The sequence below is a fragment of the Aphelocoma coerulescens genome, unplaced genomic scaffold, assembly GCF_041296385.1.
Source record: "Aphelocoma coerulescens isolate FSJ_1873_10779 unplaced genomic scaffold, UR_Acoe_1.0 HiC_scaffold_87, whole genome shotgun sequence".
NCBI lineage: Eukaryota > Metazoa > Chordata > Aves > Passeriformes > Corvidae > Aphelocoma > Aphelocoma coerulescens.
The window spans coordinates 974073-991361 of NW_027184071.1; the positions used below are offsets into that span (position 1 = coordinate 974073).

General features: G+C 50.0%; 1 protein-coding gene across 1 annotated transcript; it reads left to right on the plus strand.

The window, feature by feature from the left end:
* Positions 1 to 1123: 1123 nt before the first annotated feature.
* LOC138102564 (serine/threonine-protein kinase PAK 3-like) lies at positions 1124 to 16727 on the plus strand. Its single transcript, XM_069000279.1, is given in 13 exon segments — positions 1124 to 1127; positions 2140 to 2244; positions 2247 to 2369; positions 3291 to 3328; positions 3766 to 3915; positions 6426 to 6560; positions 6838 to 7182; positions 11891 to 12003; positions 12669 to 12786; positions 13604 to 13703; positions 14138 to 14334; positions 15983 to 16120; positions 16555 to 16727. Coding segments are annotated over 13 exon segments (1695 nt in total). The 3' UTR covers positions 16684 to 16727.
* The last annotated feature ends 562 nt before the right edge of the window (positions 16728 to 17289 follow it).

Below are 17289 nucleotides of genomic sequence, written 5' to 3' on the forward strand. Positions count from 1 at the left end.
CTTTTCTGTCCCCTCCCCTCTCATCCTACTTCCTTTTTAGTCAGGTCTTCAACCCTGCCCCTCTCCCAGCTCCCAGCAACACCCAGCAATTTAACTAGAACAGCTCCAAACCATAAATCCAACATACATCCAACAATTTTCATTCTTTGACCTAAACCCCTTTTGGCTGCAGCAAAATATTACTTCCTCTCTCAGAGGGAATCGGGGATGTGCCTGAGGCTTGTGCTTGAGTAGTGAACTGATTTGGAAGGGAGCAGAAGGCTTTCAGTAGGCAATTTGTGTTTTCTTTATTACTTTGGGAAAGAAAGATGCAATGTGGCTTCACGCAGCAAAAGCACTTGCAGGGTGCAGTGACGAAATGTTGTGTTCAATTCCCAGGGAAGGAAGGTGTAAATGACCATCAGAGGAGAATTTGAGGAATGGGTGTTACGGGTTCAGGAGGACGCCCATGCCCAGAGAACTCAAGACACAGTCAGAATTGCAGAGCAAATGAATTTTAGTAGTCACGTTAGCAAGAAATACATACCGGCGCCTGGCTGCTGGAAAAGCCACCGAGCAGGAGAAGGAGATAGAGCATGGTTCCTGAGTGGGAGGGGCAGAAGGGCAGGACTCCTTCAGGGCATCCCCTGGATAAAAATGGCGTGCGTCATGTCGTCCTCTCCCCTCCACCCCAGGAGCACACCTTATATCTCCTCCTCAGGAGTGGCCAGTTTCAACATCATTTCGTCCAGGGCCAGCTTACGAGATGAGGTCACATTGGCCCATGATCATACTCCATGCCAACAATGGCTCCATTATGTATTGTTTCTCCTTTCCCAGGATGAGTTCCACCAGGTGACCGATACCTAGTTTCATTTCTAGAAGTTAGTCCCGCTAACTAACAATACAGTCGTCTTCTGCATTATCTTGTCGATGTGCAACACTGCGGACCAAACATGTCAGGCCTCAGATCTGTCTCCTATCCCTGACACATGGGGATGTTCCCCAAATGACCACCAGAGACCCTCAGGACACCCCTACTCTCACATCAAGAACTTCTGACAAGTGGTTTAAATATGTCAAATAGTTTGAAGTCATGTTTAGCCTGTGAGTTTCAGCAAAGTAATGAGTGTGTCTTAGTTCCATGGGTACAAACTAGTAAGTGAGATTGCTGGGTGTGCACGTGTTAGGGAAGTGATTCCCCATGCACCCAGCGCTGAAATCAAGTGACGCCTCCTTTCTAACGCTGAGCTGGCAGCAGGGATGGATCCCTGCTTGGTAACCTTTCATTGTGGTCACTTATATTGAACAGTAAAAAAGGTTGAAATGAAATATTTCAAGCCGTTTCCCCCTGGTTTCCCTTTCCTGGGGGCCAAAGCTCTGTGCCCCAGGTGGCCTGGGTGTCTGCAGAGAAATGCAGCCCCCACAAAGCCCTTGGTTTTCCCACAAGTCATCATCACTCCTTCCCAGGTGCGCCCAGCTCTGGCAGGAGAGAGAGAGCCCACGGCGCAGTGGGCACCGTGCCCTCCCAGCCGGGGCTCTCTGGCACAGAGCAGCAGCAGCGCCAGCACCTTTCAACCCGCTCCTGGCCTTGGCTTCAGCCGGGAGCCAGAAGCCTCTGGAAATCAGCACTGCCAGTTGCATTCCCAGCTTGGAGCAGCTCCTGCGGGTGGGCAAATCCTGCCCGTTCGACTGCTTCCATAGAGGACGAAAGGCAGAGGCAGAGATGTACCTACAGAGGGGACCAGGGCGTGTCCAATAAAAGTGCAAATGTGTGGGGAGATTTGTTAGGAATTATTACAGCTGTCATGCAACTAGTGCCTTCTCTCCTGGATCTGTGCAATGCTTTGGGCCATTTTCTTGGTCTAGTTTCCTTTGCTTTGGTCCCATCTCAGTGTTCACTTGGGGTACAGGCTGTAGGTGCTTGGGGCACTCTTTGAGTTACTCTTGGAGCCCTTGAACAACAGGGTTTGGCCCACGAGGGGACTTTGTGCTGCTTTGTGACAGAGGAGAACTTCCCAGGCTATTGTGTGTTTGCTGCAGGGAAGCTTGGGTTGCTTAGCATCAATTCCCAGACCAACGCAGAGCAGCTGCTTTGTGATGTCAGGGCATGGTTGCCACGTTGTGGTGCTGTCATCAGAAGGTTGCCTTGGTGCACAGAAGGTCTCAGTGTCAGAGCAGCTCTTGGGCTTGCTCAGAGCAGGAGCATCCTCCTGGTTGAGGCCTTGTCAGGGGGCAGCTGCACTCTGACAGGAGCCTTGTTTTTTCTTGTGTTAGAGCACAGTCTGCAAACTTGCACAGCAGGGCTAAAATCATGGAGGCATTTGCTGCTGCAGTTTGCACTGTGTATGGCATTGGTTATTCTGCCTATTACCTGACTAACCTGACACGTGAGTAGAGGTTTTCCCTGGGTGTAACCCAACCTGGCTTGTGTAGGGCTTCCTGCTCTTTCTTAGTAACTGAGTTGATTTTGAAACAAAAAGACCATTAGGATGCCACTGCTTTGGTAAAGCTCCTGTCAACACGTTCAGCTCAAAAGAGGGTGTCTGTAGCCAGGGAGGTGCGGGCAGCATTTGCAAGGGAACGTGCAGGGGTTCCCTTCCCTCCACGGGAGAGTCTGTGGCAGCCGAGTCTGTCATTTCCTCAGGGGGCTGGGTCAAGCAGGACAACTTTGAAAAGGCAGCCTGGGAGGTGTTCTCAGAAGGCCTTCAAAGAACTCTGCAGTTCTGCCTGGAATTCAGGGAAAGCTTCTTTGTTTCTAAATTTTGTCATGAAAAGATTTGACTGTCTAACTCGACCCTTTAATGAGTGCTAAAATAGCGATTCTTTTTGCAATGAAGTGCAAACTCCCAAACAGTGAGTGTCTGCTCCTGAACCCCAGAGCTGCTCCTGGGCTGTTTCCCAGTCAAACTATGACATCTCAGGGGGGTTTGGGGGAAGGTTTTCTGGGCAACGGTTTTCAGTAACTTAATGGAATTAATGCATGCAACTTATTTTTTAAAAAAAGAACCTGAAGGAGAGGATAAAAAAGGCAGCTTTAGCTGTTGGGCAGAAGAGAAATATTGGGTGTTGAAGAACAATTTGCATTTTCTTGATCAAGTTTGTATTCATTTACTGGCAAAAGAGGCCAAAGCCTAGGCACAACCAAGAATATTGTCCTGCTCTCTTGCTGGCTGTGTGGAAGAACTGTGTCTGCTGGAGGGCTGTTGTGAAAAGAAAACCCTCTCTGTTTGGGTGGACTTGTTCTGCGGGATTAACCAGCACAGACGGTTTTTTCACAGCATCTGGTTCATTTTCCCTTCCCACTGCAGGTCACATGATCCGTGTATTCGTCAGTCCTGATCCTGAGGTGAGTGAGACAGGAACTTTTGATGTTCCTGGTGTTTAAGAACTGTGTAGAAATCTGTGAGCTTGGCCTGTGGCAGTAGAGTAAGGAGGCTGAGCTGGGTGGGCAGAAAGAAAATCCATGTTCATGTCTGCAGCAGCAATAGCAAAGGCATCGCTGTGTAATAGCTGCTTTTGCATTTCAGAGCTGTCGCAGAACTAAAAGCCCAGCTTTGCAGAGAGAACGTTGCTTGCTGAGAGTAGCCAGGCTGCAATATCTAATTCAGAGCAATATGCAGTACTGTTGAATTAGCCCATTTTACTTTAGTTGGAGGCACTTGGAATCCCATTGCTATGCAAGGTTATGATTTCTCCTTAGTAGAGCTGGTTGTAGAGCTGAATAGAGATAAGGTTAGAAATGACATGTAACTGCCTGTCCCTCACACTCCTGCCTGTCCACAGAGCCCAGAACCAACCTCAGGCTCTCCTCTGGCTCCCTCTGCTCCTGGAGAAGAGGTTGAAGAGGCTGAAGAGGCTGAAGAGGCTGAAGAGGAGAAAAATGTCCAGAACTCTCCAGCTGTGGTCAGTCATGAATCTGAACGTCGTGAGCCGGTAAGTGGCAGTTCTGGTTGGGGCTGTCTTTAGAGGAAATCAGAGCTGCAAGTTTCTGAGCGGCCAGCACTTGCTGGTGGTGGCCGAGGATGCTGAGTGCTGGAGTCCTGCCAGGACCTAGCGATTCCCCCCAGCCAGTGAGAGCTGGAACACGGCCTTTGAGCTGTCATGTTCAGGCCCCAGCTTGCTGGGATTCCAAGAGGGGCAAACGTGAATCATGAAGGCTCCCCTGTCGCCAGAGGAGGGAGCGCTCCAAAGACACCGCTCTCAGCCTTGCCAGACACGTGGGGGACACGGTGGCCTGGAGAGCCATGTCCCACTGCACAGGCTGGCCAAGTAGCTGCTGGCACAAAAGCTGTTGATGTGAGCACACAAGTGCTTTGGGGTGGTTTGTCCACATGAGCTTCTTGGGTGGGCTGAGCTGGGAGTATTTCAGAGACACACTGGGGATGGGGAGCTGCTGCTTGAAGTCAGGGACTTTGGTGCCTTGGTTGCCAGGTTGTTCTCTGGCCTCTTCAGGCAGAGCAGTGAGGAGCAGAGCTGACAGGGGCTCTGAGTGCGCCTGTGTTTTTGCTTTTGATAAGCTGCAAAGAGGTGGTTGTGTTGTGCACGGACCTGTGTGGGGCCACTCTTCTCCCGTGTGGCAAAAGAAGCAAAGTGCGCAGTTGGGAGCCCTTCTTCCGTGGCAGAAGCCAGAGGCTGCCATGTTTCTGCAGATACTTTCTGTTGTGAAGTCTGTTTTTAAAACTGCATTTGAAAACTGCATTGGAGCCTAGAGTGGGGGCAAAGATGTTGCTCTGAAGTAGGTGGCACTTTCATCTTTTTGTTTGTTGGTTTGTTGGTTTTCTAGGAGGAGACTCCCTGTCTTTTCTTTCTCGGCAAACAAAGGTGCTTTTACTCAACCTTTCCTGGACTTTTCTAGCACTGGACGAGATTCTGCTAGAATTTTAGCTTGCAAGCTGGCGGTTCTGGAAGTTGCAGTATTTTTGCATGAGAACACGTAGTTTGGGGCAAGGAGATTGGTGCAGAAGGAGCTGTTCTGGTGTCCGGCCAGCCAGCAGGGCCTTGCACATCACTCTCAGGTTAACAGCGCCCGTGCCTTTTGGCAGCCCAGGGGAGCAGAATGTGTTGTATTCCAGGTATGGGAATTCAGCAGGAAATCCACACCCTTGCATTCCAGCTGGTCCTCAGAGGTCAGAGGGTCTGGGAGGGGCTCAGCTTCATTTCTGAAGTGCAGCCACTTTAACATCATCAGTCTGGTTGAGTCCAAGAGAAGAACTTGCCCCAGTACAGATGCACAAAGAGTGCAGTTCCCAGTGCAGTGCCCTGGGTCTGATCGCATTCTATAAGGCCCTTCCTGCTCCAGGTTCCCCAAGAGTGTGGTTTATTGAAGCAACAGGAGAGCAAGTTCAGGATTGCTGCTGATCAGGGCACTGGCTACAGAGTGTTGATGTGTGTAGTGAGGGAAAGCATAGCATAGGAAAAGAGAGATGATAACAGTGAGATCGATCTGTCTATCTATCCATCTATCTATCTATCTATTGATCTATCTATCGATCTGTTTATCTAAATGAAACTTCCTGGCTCTGCTCCAAGGCAATTGGAGGTGCAAAGCTCACCTAAAGACATCCTTTCAGGAGAGGAGGAGAGACATGTTCCATCAAGCGATCCCGAGCAGGCAGAGATGTTTCCCCCTCCAGAGATGGTTGTTTTTTCCCCTCAGAGGTGTTTTCCTCCCCCTGTTTATCCGTGAAAGTTTGGTCTGTCCTATGGGTGTGGAGCAATCCCATCCTCTAGGTGGGGTTTGGTGACTCTGGTCAAACATGCATTACAGGACACATGGTTTCCATCACTGGCATCCTGAAGGGTGTCTAAGTTAATTTGTTAATTGGGCCTTCTGAGGGTCTCTGTTACTGCCGGTCAGAATTCTCAGTTGACAAAAGAGGGAGGACAAGAAACACCTTGGTTCCCCTCCATATACTGAGGTGGCCATAGAGGCCCTCTGACCTCCATTGGAGGCTCTTTGTTCGCATCCTCATCTCCTGAATAATCCAGGATTTGTAACAAGAGTGTAGATGTCAGAAAGGCAGGAATGGCAGTGCAGGCCTGAAGAGAACATGAACTCCAGAAGTGTCTCTCACAAGGAGCAAGCTCCCACAGGAAGCCACCTGCAGAGCCAGGGTGGGGCTGTGGCACAGGGCTGGGTGTCAGTCACTTCTGAAAGACAAGCAGGACACGGCAGAAGAGGAGCGAGGTCCTCAGCAGAGCCTTGAGAAATGCCCCACGTTCCCTGTCAGATGCCTAAGAGTCTGTTGGAGCTTCAGTCCCAGATGGAGCCTGACTGTAGTGCCAGTGTCACTTTGGAATCTGTGCCTCCCCGTGGGCAGAGAAGGACCCGGGAGAGCAGCAGCACATTGCTTTGGGAATGTGCGAGCCCATCAGTCTCTGAGTCCTGCCCCACAAATATTTTATGGGAAGTTGAAAGCCATCTTCTCTTGCTTTCTGCGCAGCTCCTTCTAGAGAAAGAGCATGAGCAGATTGCTCTATCAGAGATGCCTTGCCAGACTCGGCGAGAGCTGTTCCCAGCCCGAGAGCAGCTGCAGCAGCTCAGGCAGCAGGTGGAAGAGGCACAAGAGAATGGCCAGGTGAGCCTGCCTAGCCAGGTGACAGAGTGAAGGGCAGGAACAGGGACATAAAACGGAGCTCTTGGGACTGAGGAGGCCAGGAGTCCCACAGGCACTGAAAGCACAGAGCCTTGTCATCTGCAGAGACCAGTGCTGGGATGGGAGGGTTCCAATGGAAGCAGAGCTGGGTGGGGAAGCAGAAGGGAGGGGCTGAATGAATGTGATTTTGAGGCTGAAAGAGGAAAAAGCTGAGCCTGATGGCAGCTGCCAGTCACTTGCTCTGCATTTGTGTGTACAGAACATCAAGGCAGAGCCACAAGCAGAGCTGCCCGAAGCCAAGAGTGACATCAAGGCAGCAAAGAGGAGGAGCAAGGAGGACATCAGAAGCATCCAAGAGGAGAAGAATCTCCATCAGCACAGGAGCGATCTACAAGAGCAGGTGAGTGTAAGAGCTGAAGCCACTCCACTTGTGAGACATCCTCTCTCTGCTTCTTTGCAGAACATCGACAAAGAGCTGCAGGCAGAGCTGCAGGAAACTGAGGCTAGGATCAAGGCAAGGGAGAAGAGGCTGGATGAAGGACTGAAAATCATCCGAGAGGAAATTAATCTTCTACTCCAAAAGCATGAGGCTCTAGAAAAGCGAGTGAGTGAAACAGAGAGAGCCGCTGCAGTCACCAAACTGGTGGTTTCTGCCCTTCTTGCTTTTCCTCTGCAGAGCAGCAGGCGGGTGGGGTGATGTCTCTGAGTGCCATCCTGCTGTGGTCTCTATCACAGCCACTCTGAAGGACACGTCCTGGGCTGCTGAATCTCAGCTGCTGCCCTGGACAGTGCGACTAGTCCTTTGGCCTTTTGGCCAGCAGTCATCCAAATGGATTCCTGCTGGCCTGTTCCTGCTCTCCTTGTTTCTTGAGGTGTTTTTGCAGGTCAGCTTGGTGACCCTGATGGATCTTGAAACAAGCTGTCTGTATCCCTTGTGAACCTGTTCTTTCCCTTTCCTCACAGTCGCTGACCCACGGCTGACAGGGATAAGCTGTAGTGTCTGACTGCTTTGTTGTGTTTGACTTGAGGTGGAAGTGTTGACATCTCACCTGGCAGCCTGCAAAGACTTCCAGCAAGTGATTGGCCACAAAGAGCCCCAAGGCTGGCGTGGGGCACAGGAACTGTCCCAGCTGGACCTGCTGCAGCTTGAGCCCGTCCCGAAGATGGTGGAGGAAAAGAGGACTCCATGGGAGGAGGTAGAACATTAGAACAAGGAGATGCAAGTGTGTCCATAGCCCTTGGAGGGGGAAAAGAGTGCTTGGGAGGAAGTGGAATAGTCATTGCAGCAGTCATCCTTCAGAAAATCCATGAGAATGTTACAGGAATCTGGCCATGAACTCAAGTAAAATCAGCCTTTGGTTTTGACCCATCCGGTTTGAGAAGTGGACATGCAAAAAAATCCATTTTAAGAGCCCTGCATGTGGCTGACAGCATCTTCCTCTGGGCCTGCATTTGAAATGGGATCCCAGGGCAATCTCTGCGAGCCAGACTTTCTGACACAACCTCATTTCTTGTCTCAGATCTACACAGGCTCTCGCATGGAACCTGCTCCTGCAGCAGCAGCAGCAGCAGCATTGTCTAAAGGAGCCTTTGCACCCCAGCCTGAGAAGTGGAGCCCGGGCAGTTTGCTCAGCTCCAACAGCGACACAGCTTCTTCCCATCAACAGGAGATGGAGGATGACCTCCTGGAGCTACTGAGTACGTCTTGTGTATTTCTTGTGTGAGGGACAGTGTATTGTGTGCATGTGTCAGCATAGCTGTGCCAAATGTTGCTCCGCAGTTTGGTGTCACAGGGACATTTAGGACTCCTCACAGGAAGTGCTGTGCTCCGAGGCAGCGAGGGAGTGCTCTGGGTGTTCCTGCTGCCTCTGAGCACAGCTCAGACTGCCTTGGCTTTGCCTGAGCTTCCCTCTCTGCTGAAGGCAGAAGCAGGGATTGTTCCTGCATCAGCTGTGACCTAGCAAATGATCTAGGCAAGTCCTCTGTGCTAGTGGCCAAACTGAACGGAATATTTGGCTTCCTAAATTCTCCTTAGACTCCTGATTTCTCAGCATTCATCAGAGCAAAAGACCTTCGCAGAAATTGTTTGGTTTTGGGGTTTTGTCTTTTGGTGGGTTTGTAAGGATTTTGGTTGGTGGTTTGTTGTTTTGGGGTTTTTTTGTGTTTGGTTTGGTTTGAGCCTTTTTTTTTTTTTTTTGGTGAAGTTGTTTTTTCTCCATCCTGAAGGAGCTCTTCTTCCTCATGTGTCTTATTGGTGTAATTTTGATGACTGTTACTATTACCACTACTACATCTACAGTTGGTTTTTATGACAATGCAACATTTTTGCCAATGACCACTTCTTTGAAAAAACATCAAGTGACAGCACAAATTGAGAGCAAGAGGTGTTTTCCACATGTCCCCAAAGAAAAAGCAGATACTTTATAACAATCCCTATTTAATATCCTAGTTTCATGCTTATAAGGATGTGTCCAAGAGACACATTGATGTGGCGTGGTCAGGTAAAACTGCACTGCAGGCATTTCTCAGGAGTGAGCCTCCAGCCCATCCACTGTCTATCCCTCAGATCCGTGGCACTTTTTCATCCCTGATTCCCAATCATTCCCGTGACTGTTAGAATGCCACCCGTTGGCCCAAGCCCTGCACAGCTCACTCTCTAGGAAAACACATGAAGCCCTTTGTGATTCTGCAGCACAGCCCATTGAATCTGCTTCCTGCCCATAACAGCTGCCAGTGCTGTGCTCTCAGGTAAGACCTGGGGGGGGCTGAGAACAGAGCCCAGTTGACTCTGTGTCTACCATCACCTGTTGGGACAAGAAGGGCATTGATGTGCACCTCGGTGTGTCTGATCTCAAAGCCAATCCTCTTGTGTCCTGAAAGGGGGCAAGAGCTTGGAACAGGGCTCGGTCTGGCTGTGGCTTCTTCCCAGTGCTTGTCAGTGCTCATCCTTGGGCCTTCCCAGCCCTGCTGTGGTACCTGCCCTGCCCCTGACGGCCGCTGCGACTGCAGAGGCTGGAGCCTTCCTCAGCTGAGAGAGTCCTGCTGCTGCCCGGCCGCTGCAGCACGGAGCTGCCGGGAGGCAGCAGCCCCTCGTCTGGGCCGGCTTCTGCATGGCACGGCCTGGACTCACGAGAGGCTCAGCATCTCCTCTGGGCAGCTGTCCGTGCCACGCCGGCGCCCGAGGAGCACTGCTGTCCTTGCTGCCCGTGGCCGCTGTGCCGAGCTGGGAAGGCGGGGACGTGTGCGGAGCTGAGAGGGCGAGTCCAATGCCAGCGACTGATCCGCGCAGTCAGGGGGAAGACAAGCAGTGTGGTTCTTCACATGGGACACGGGCAAGGGCATCTTTGAACTCAGCCTGCCCATAACGGCTGAGCATCCTGATGCGGAAAGCCCCGTTGGTATTGGTCACAACGTGAGCTGCTCTGGTTTACAAAAAGAAAGGCATTCTTTTGGCAAGATGCCCTCCTCTCCTGCGAATGCATCTCTCTGTGCTTTGTTTCCTCTCAAGAGATCTCTTCAGAGGACTGTAGAAAATCAGTCTCAGTGCTGGCCATCTGTGCTGCAGAGCTGCCTGGCTTGTTGCTGTTGCTGTTGTGGTTCTTGTCGCTGTTGTTGTTGTTACCCAGATGACCACAAAAGGCTCAGAGCCCCAGAGAGTGGGGCTGCCTTTTGTATCTCCTGGAAGGTGGCATGTCTGCTTTCAAGTGAGCATCTTGCACTTTGTTTCCCTCAGGGAAAATGGTGAGCATGGAAAATCCGGTGATGAAATACACTGAACTGGAAAATATCGGCAGCGGGTGAGTCCAACCACAGTTTCTTCTACAAAACCATGGGCCAGCTGTTCTGCTGGTGGAATATCTATCAAGTGTCAAGTCAGGCAAGCTGCAAACATGTTCAGACACTGGGCTTAGATTGGCCCATCTCTCAGTGCTGGTCAGAATTTGTAAGTGTGGTCAGAAGGCATTGTCAAAGACATCTCCACGCTGCCACGGTCTTGCCTGCAGCAAGGAACAGGAGCTGGAAGATCTCCTGTCTCTCAAGTGTGGGACAGCTGTGTGTTAATTTCCTTAGCATTTTTGTATGTCTCAAAATCATCCGGCCACACTAATGAAAGGAGAATCTTGCTTGCCTGAAAGAGCAGCCTAGCCCCTGGTAGCTGTCAGATAACAGTTCTCAGGAACAGTTCTTTCCAAGAGGTTGCTGAAGGAAATACTCGGTGGTCAGGATTAGAACCACACAGTTTAGAAACGGAAACTCAAGATGAAAGAATAAGCTCTCTTTTTGAGCTGAGGCACTAAAGCCCAAAGCTTCAGGAACAGGCCCAGTGCCCATGCACTGGAGAGGAAAATGCATCATGTGCCCTCTGGCAGAGCCCTCATGCCTCCTGCAGGTTTTAGGCACTTAGAGCAGAGATCTCCTGTCCGGGCTGGCTTTCACGCCAAGATCTAAACAGCTTCTCCTTTCTTTGCTGCTGTTTTGTTTCTAGGGGTTTCGGAGAAGTTTGCAGAGCATTCGACAATGCCACAGGAGGAGAGGTAAATGTCAACAGTCCCTGCAGATTCTGCAGCTCTTGAGGGCTTTCCCCTCTGGTGTGAGTTGTGGCTGGAGCTTTGGGTCACCGGGAGAGCTGTGCTGCAAAGGCACAAGAAGCACAGACTGGTGCCAGCCTGCAAAATACATTTGGGACAGTCGTTGTCCTTCTCAGCTGCCAGAAGGAAGGCAAAGAGAGCAGTGGTTCCTTTTGGAGAAGGAAATGCTCACTCACTCTCAGTGGCTAAAACAAAGGTGGTGCCTTAGAGCATCTCACTGCTTTCTTGTGGCTACAGCTTCAGAGTCCTGAATTCTCATTTCTGGCTGCCAGCAAATACATCTGAACCTTACTGGTAGTTCCTTAGCAACCTGCAGTGCTGCACTTGGGAACTGCACGTAGGGAGGGATCTGCAAGGCGTCCCTAAGAGCCCTAAGCCCTGCTTATAGCCCAGGATGTATCCATAGAGTAGCAAGGCTTGGATTACTTCTCTGGATCCCAGGCAGAGCAGCAGAGGGTGTGGGCAGAGCTTTGTGGGTGATAGTTGAGACACCATTGTTACCAAGTGGACAAGGCAAAACGTCAGTGGCCATGTGTCCTGTTTCTGGCCCACAAGGGAGCGGAGAAATGGGCTGTTGGAATGTCAGTTCCTAATTACTCCAGTGTCTAATCACAAGGCACTTTGGCACAGCTCAGCTGTGTCATTCCAAAATCACTCGCTCCATGTGTGTTGTGGTCTCGTGCCACCAACTTCTCAAGGTACTGATTGTCATTGTCATTTTAGGTGGCCATAAAGAAAAGTAGTCTGCAAGGACTGAGGAGGAAGGAAGTAACTGTCAATGAACTCATGATCATGAAGATGAATAGGAATCCCAACCTGGTCAACTATTTAGACAGGTGAGTGGTCGTGGTCTTATCCCATGAATGTTTGTTTACCTACTGCAAGCATGAGAGGTCAAAAACCAACTTTGGTCTGTGGCAGAAAATAGAGCTGTTAATTACTGATCAATTATTATTTCTCTTCTCATCTCCAATGGATGGGAAGAGAGTGCATTTTGTCTGCATTAGTCTTCCCTGGCACACATCGTTTGACAATTCTTCAAAAGCCTGCACCAGTGCTATCTTACTAAGTCAATACCCTCTAAGTTCACTGCCACCACGTTGTCTTGGGGCTTGATTTTTCTCAAGAGTCTTAAATGCTGATGAACCATCCGAGAGAGGATTTCCCTTGGACTGCAGCCCCTCTTTTCCATTGCTGTGCATGCCAGGAAGACTAGATGCTTTTTTTCCATAAACACCATGTGTGACAGCTTTTTATCTGGGCTGTTAGTAAACTGTGTTTTTCACTTGCTGGCCATCTAAGACATCTCCTTTTTCACAGCTGTGCCTTTCTCCTTGACACAGCACAGACCGCAATCACTGCACAGCCTAGAGGGAACGTCTATTCCTTTGAGTCTGTCCTCGTTTCAAAGGGACCTGGAAACAAGAATCAATCGTTGTCTTTTCCAAACAGTGGCGTAGCCATGCACATTCATCTCCATGGCCTCATTTCCTTCTTTCAGCTACCTTGTGGATGATGAAGTCTGGCTGGTGATGGAGTACATGGATGGAGGCACTCTGACTGATGCCATCTATGAGATGTACATATCTGAAGATGAGATGGCAGCCGTCAGTCGGGAGGTCAGGGATCCCACCTGTGCTTCCGAGGGCTTGGGCAGGATTGTCTGGGAAACAGGGGCTGAGAACTGGAGGGATTCCATGTGCCAAACTTTGCTTCTGTGTGGCTGCTATGCTATGGGGAAGCGGGGGAACTGCGTGGCAGTGTGCCTGCACTCCCTGTACTCTGTTCTTGTACTCTTATCTCCTGCTGTTGCATTCTCACTCTGTCTCTTGTATTTGTAGTTGCTGTTCTCCACCTTGCCTCTCTGAATGCTTGCCTGGAGCCTGTCTGCACGGCATTCCTTGCCTGTAAAAGCAAAGGTGCTGGTAGCAGAATTGGAAACTAATGGTAAAAGGGACTCATTTCTCAGAGTCCTCAGCTGAAAAGGGTAATAGTGCACCCAAAATGCTGTTTGCTTCTGAAAGGCGACTCATGTGATACTTCCAAGTCTGTGCTGAGGCCAGCAAGAAAACCTTTGCCATGCAGCCTCCCACCCAAAAGTGAGCCGCTTCACAGCAAAGGGAGGGACTCTTTCTTTCTTGGCAAAGCCTTGCTTGTCCTCTGGATGAAGAAAGCACATCCACTGCAGCAGCAGTCATTCTGGCTGCTTTGCAGAGGACAGTCTAGAACAGCAATTCCCGTTGGCTCTCTCAAAAGCTGACGTGCCTTCCCTTAGAAAGGTAGTGTTGGAGCAGCAAGCTCTTCCTCTCAATGGCTCTGTGTTCTGCCATTGCACTCTATTCCCCTGGAAAGGGAATCTTTTAGAGCTGTTTCCTTTCTTGTGGGCTCAAATCACACCACTCATTTTTATCCTCCTGTCTCTGTTTTCTCTCTCAGTGCCTGCAAGGACTGGATTTTCTTCACTCAAACCATGTCATCCATCGAGATGTGAAGAGCAGCAACATCCTTCTCAGAACTGACGGCTCTGTCAAGCTGGGTTGGTATATTCTTGGCCAGGCAGAGCGTTCCAGGCATGTGGGGTTTGGGGCTGCTTTTGAGTGACTGCCAGTTCCCCCAAAGTGGTGCTGCTGGCAGTGCAGGGACCCCTGCAGCGAGCTGAAGGCACAGTTGCAACGTGCACAGAGGTATGGCGAGGAAAAAGCCGTCCAGAGTGGCACTGGTTTGGGTCTGTGTGTGTCCCTTCCAGAGGGAGGGAGCTACAATCTAAAGGTTCCAGGGAATAAAAGCCACTTCTGGGGGCAGGATTAAAAAATTTAAAAAGCAGCCACTTCCGTGTTTCCTTGGCTAAAGTCCTGAGGAAACAGAGCAGGGACGGATTTCCAGGAGATTCAACAGCGCTTTCTCAGACTTACAGTGGGGAGTTCTTTTGCTTGGTTTCCTAATTGTACAGAACTTTTTTGTTCTCCTCAGCTGATTTTGGCCTCTCTGCTCAGCTCACCCCTGAGCAGAATCTAAGGAGCTCAGTGGTCGGGACGCCTTGGTGGATGGCGCCTGAGGTTGTGCTAGGTCAACCATATGGCCCCAAAGTGGACATATGGTCTCTTGGAATTGTGGGATTCGAAATGGTGGAACGAGAAGCTCCTCACTGGAATGAAAGTCCTACCTCGGTAAGGAGCAAATACTCACTGATCCCTCTGTCTTTTTCACCTATCCTGTGTTCTGTCCTCCATCAGACAAAATCCCATTGCCGTCTGCTGGCACTGCTTCCACCAAGGTCCCCTTCTAAAAATGGCCCTGCAGCACATCAGCATCTGCTGTAGTTTTGGTTGCATCGGTGGGGGAACTCAGGCCCTACCACATGCAAACACTCTCCATTCTCAGGCAACACTTTCCTTTGGGTTTTAAGTTGTTCCAGCTCGTCTGTCTGTGTAGATGTCTCTAATAACACAAAACACACATCTCAGAGCTGGTGTTACATTTCCAGAAAAGAAGGAAAGAAACCCAAACCAACAAAGTTTCTAAAACAGTGGTTTTCTAGAGAAGAACTGCACTCCCTGTACGGTTTCTTGGCACTTGCCTAAAACCTGGGCATGAGGGTGTAAAGGCCACATAGTGTCTTCTGCTTCTTGTGCAGTGTTGCTGAAACACTTAGTGACCATATTTCTGTCATAGCCCAAGCCACGTTCTCCACGTGACCAAGCTGCAGCCTGGTGACACGGAGAGCCTGCCAAAACCTCCCATTTGTTACCTGGCACTTTCTGGGATGGGCACATCTTTAATGCATTGACTTGAGTATCCAGAAAAGCAGAGGGCTACCATAGGGATAGCATTTCTCCTTCTGCTGATTTGACCACGAAAAGTTTTTCTTTTGCCACATCAGAGAAGCTGGAACTTGCAGACTGCTGCGAGACAGAGCTGCAGGTGGCTCCTGTGTGCCCAAACAGGCATTTTCATCCCAATACGTTTCTGCATGCATCTTAACGTGTCTGTGTTGAATGCGAGGTTCCAAATGTTTCTTTCCTTACCTGAGCAATAACTCCCTTTTCTATAATAATACTTGAAAACAGTTAGAGCAAAGTCCCTCTTCCAAACTGCCTGTCAAGCTGGTGGGAATCTTCAGAGAAGCAAAACGTGCTTTTGCTGATGTAGTTGCCCCTAACTAGGTCAGCCAATCAAATCAGCTGCCGAGGCAAGCTCCGCTGGATGCTGGAAAAGCTGTGGCTGCTTTGGGGTTTGGGTTTTTTGTTGGTATAGGAAAGTCATCTCTGCCTCTCTGCCAAGGCAGAAATTGCCACTGCAGAGTTGAGCTTAAACAAGGGGCTCTGGGAGAGCATTTACAGACTTGAAACTGATGCCTGGAGTGGCTACCTAAAACCAGAGACTAGACAAGAATAAGAGAATCAAAATAGGTATTTATTTGAACGGCCTTCAAAGATACAGCCTGGGCAGTCAAAAGGCTACATCCAAGATGGACCCTGGGTCATGAGTTCTTCACAGTTTTGTAAGCTTGGTCCATTTCCATAGCAGGGTTAATTCTCCAATTATGAGCCCAGTAATGATGTAATTAGCCCAAGTTTGCCCCTCTTCAGAGGCTTTGAGTTCACACATTTTGGGCCCTGGGACAATCGGAGTGTCCTTGGAGAGCAAACCTAGAGAGGCTTTGTTATGTCTAACTAGCACGAGAGAACAGTAGCTAACAGGCCACACAAAACTTCCGAGCTACACACTAGGCAGTACAGGACTTGAAAAATAGAAAAGTTAAAACCTAAGGCATCAAAAGAAGCAGGTGGAGTCTTGTGTTTCCTTTTTCTCCAGGCTGAACTCCTGATAGCCACAGGAGGGACCCCACAGCTGCGGCAGCCCAACCTGTTCTCGGCTTCTCTGCGTCACTTCCTGAACTGCTGCCTGCAGACAAACGAGGAGCGGCGCTGGTCTGCCAAGGAGCTCCTGCAGGTAAAATGCAAAGGGGCTGCAGGTCAAACAGTGTCCGAGGATGGGCTCCTCCTCCACTGAAGCCCAAGGCATCAGATGAGCCCCCTTCCTCCTCATCTCCACTCTTGGTGCTTTCCAAATGAAAATGGTGAGGAATCCTGGGCTGGGCTGGCAGGGACCTGTAAAGGCCATCTGATCCATGTGGTGTGCAATGAGCAGGGATATCTTGAAAGAGATCAGGCTGCTCAGAGCCCCTTCCCACCTGACCTGGAATGTTTCCAGGGAAGGGACACTTACCAGCTCTCAGGACAACCTGTGCCACTGTTGCACTATGCTCCTTAGACCTACTCAGAGTAAATCCCCTTTTCATTTAAAAATATTACCCCTGCCTTTGAAGCACTGAGCTTGGAAAGTCATGGTTCATTGTTCTTGGTTGGTTTTTTTCCTTTGGGCAGCATCCATTTGTAACATCAGCCAAGCCTGCATCCAGCCTGGTGCCACTGATCCAGTCACTGAAGAAGTGGAAGGAGGAGGAGAAAAGATTGCAGTGGCAATCCATCCATTCAGGACTATTTTCTCCATGACCAGCTTAGATGAGGATTGTAGAGTAGGATTGTAGAGTAGGATTGCAGAGTAGGATTGCAGAGTAGGATTGTAGAGTAGGATTCTAAATAAATAAAGTTTCTGAAACCCCAACTCATCTGTAAGATTCCTTTCTTTCTCACCTTGTGATTTAGCTCAACTTTTCCTTCTCAATTGTCCGTTGTTTCTTAAAGGTGGAAAGAGACACTTATGGCTTCTTTGGTATGGTTTGTCAGTGGGGCAGGCTCTTCTTCATTCATCCTCTCCAGACCACACTGCCTTTGCAATACGGCACACTGGCCGGTTTTTGTCCAGCCATTGTGCTTGTAGTTGAGGCAGAAAGGGCAATGGCATTTGCAGGCAAAAGCAGAGGAGGAGTTGTGCAGCCAAGACATCCTGTGCAGATGTAGGTGTTGAGCTGTGACTCGAGAGCACTGGGGTTCCTGCCACTTGGATTTGTATCCCTAAGTGCAATCTCTTTGGCTCAGGGAGAGTCTTGCTCAGCTGAGAAAGCAGAAAGCTCAGCGAGGGTGCTCTGAAAGGTCTCGTCTGAGGCAGAGCTGTCAGCGAGCGTGAGGTGAGAGCGGCCCGGCCTTGCCCAGGCTGGA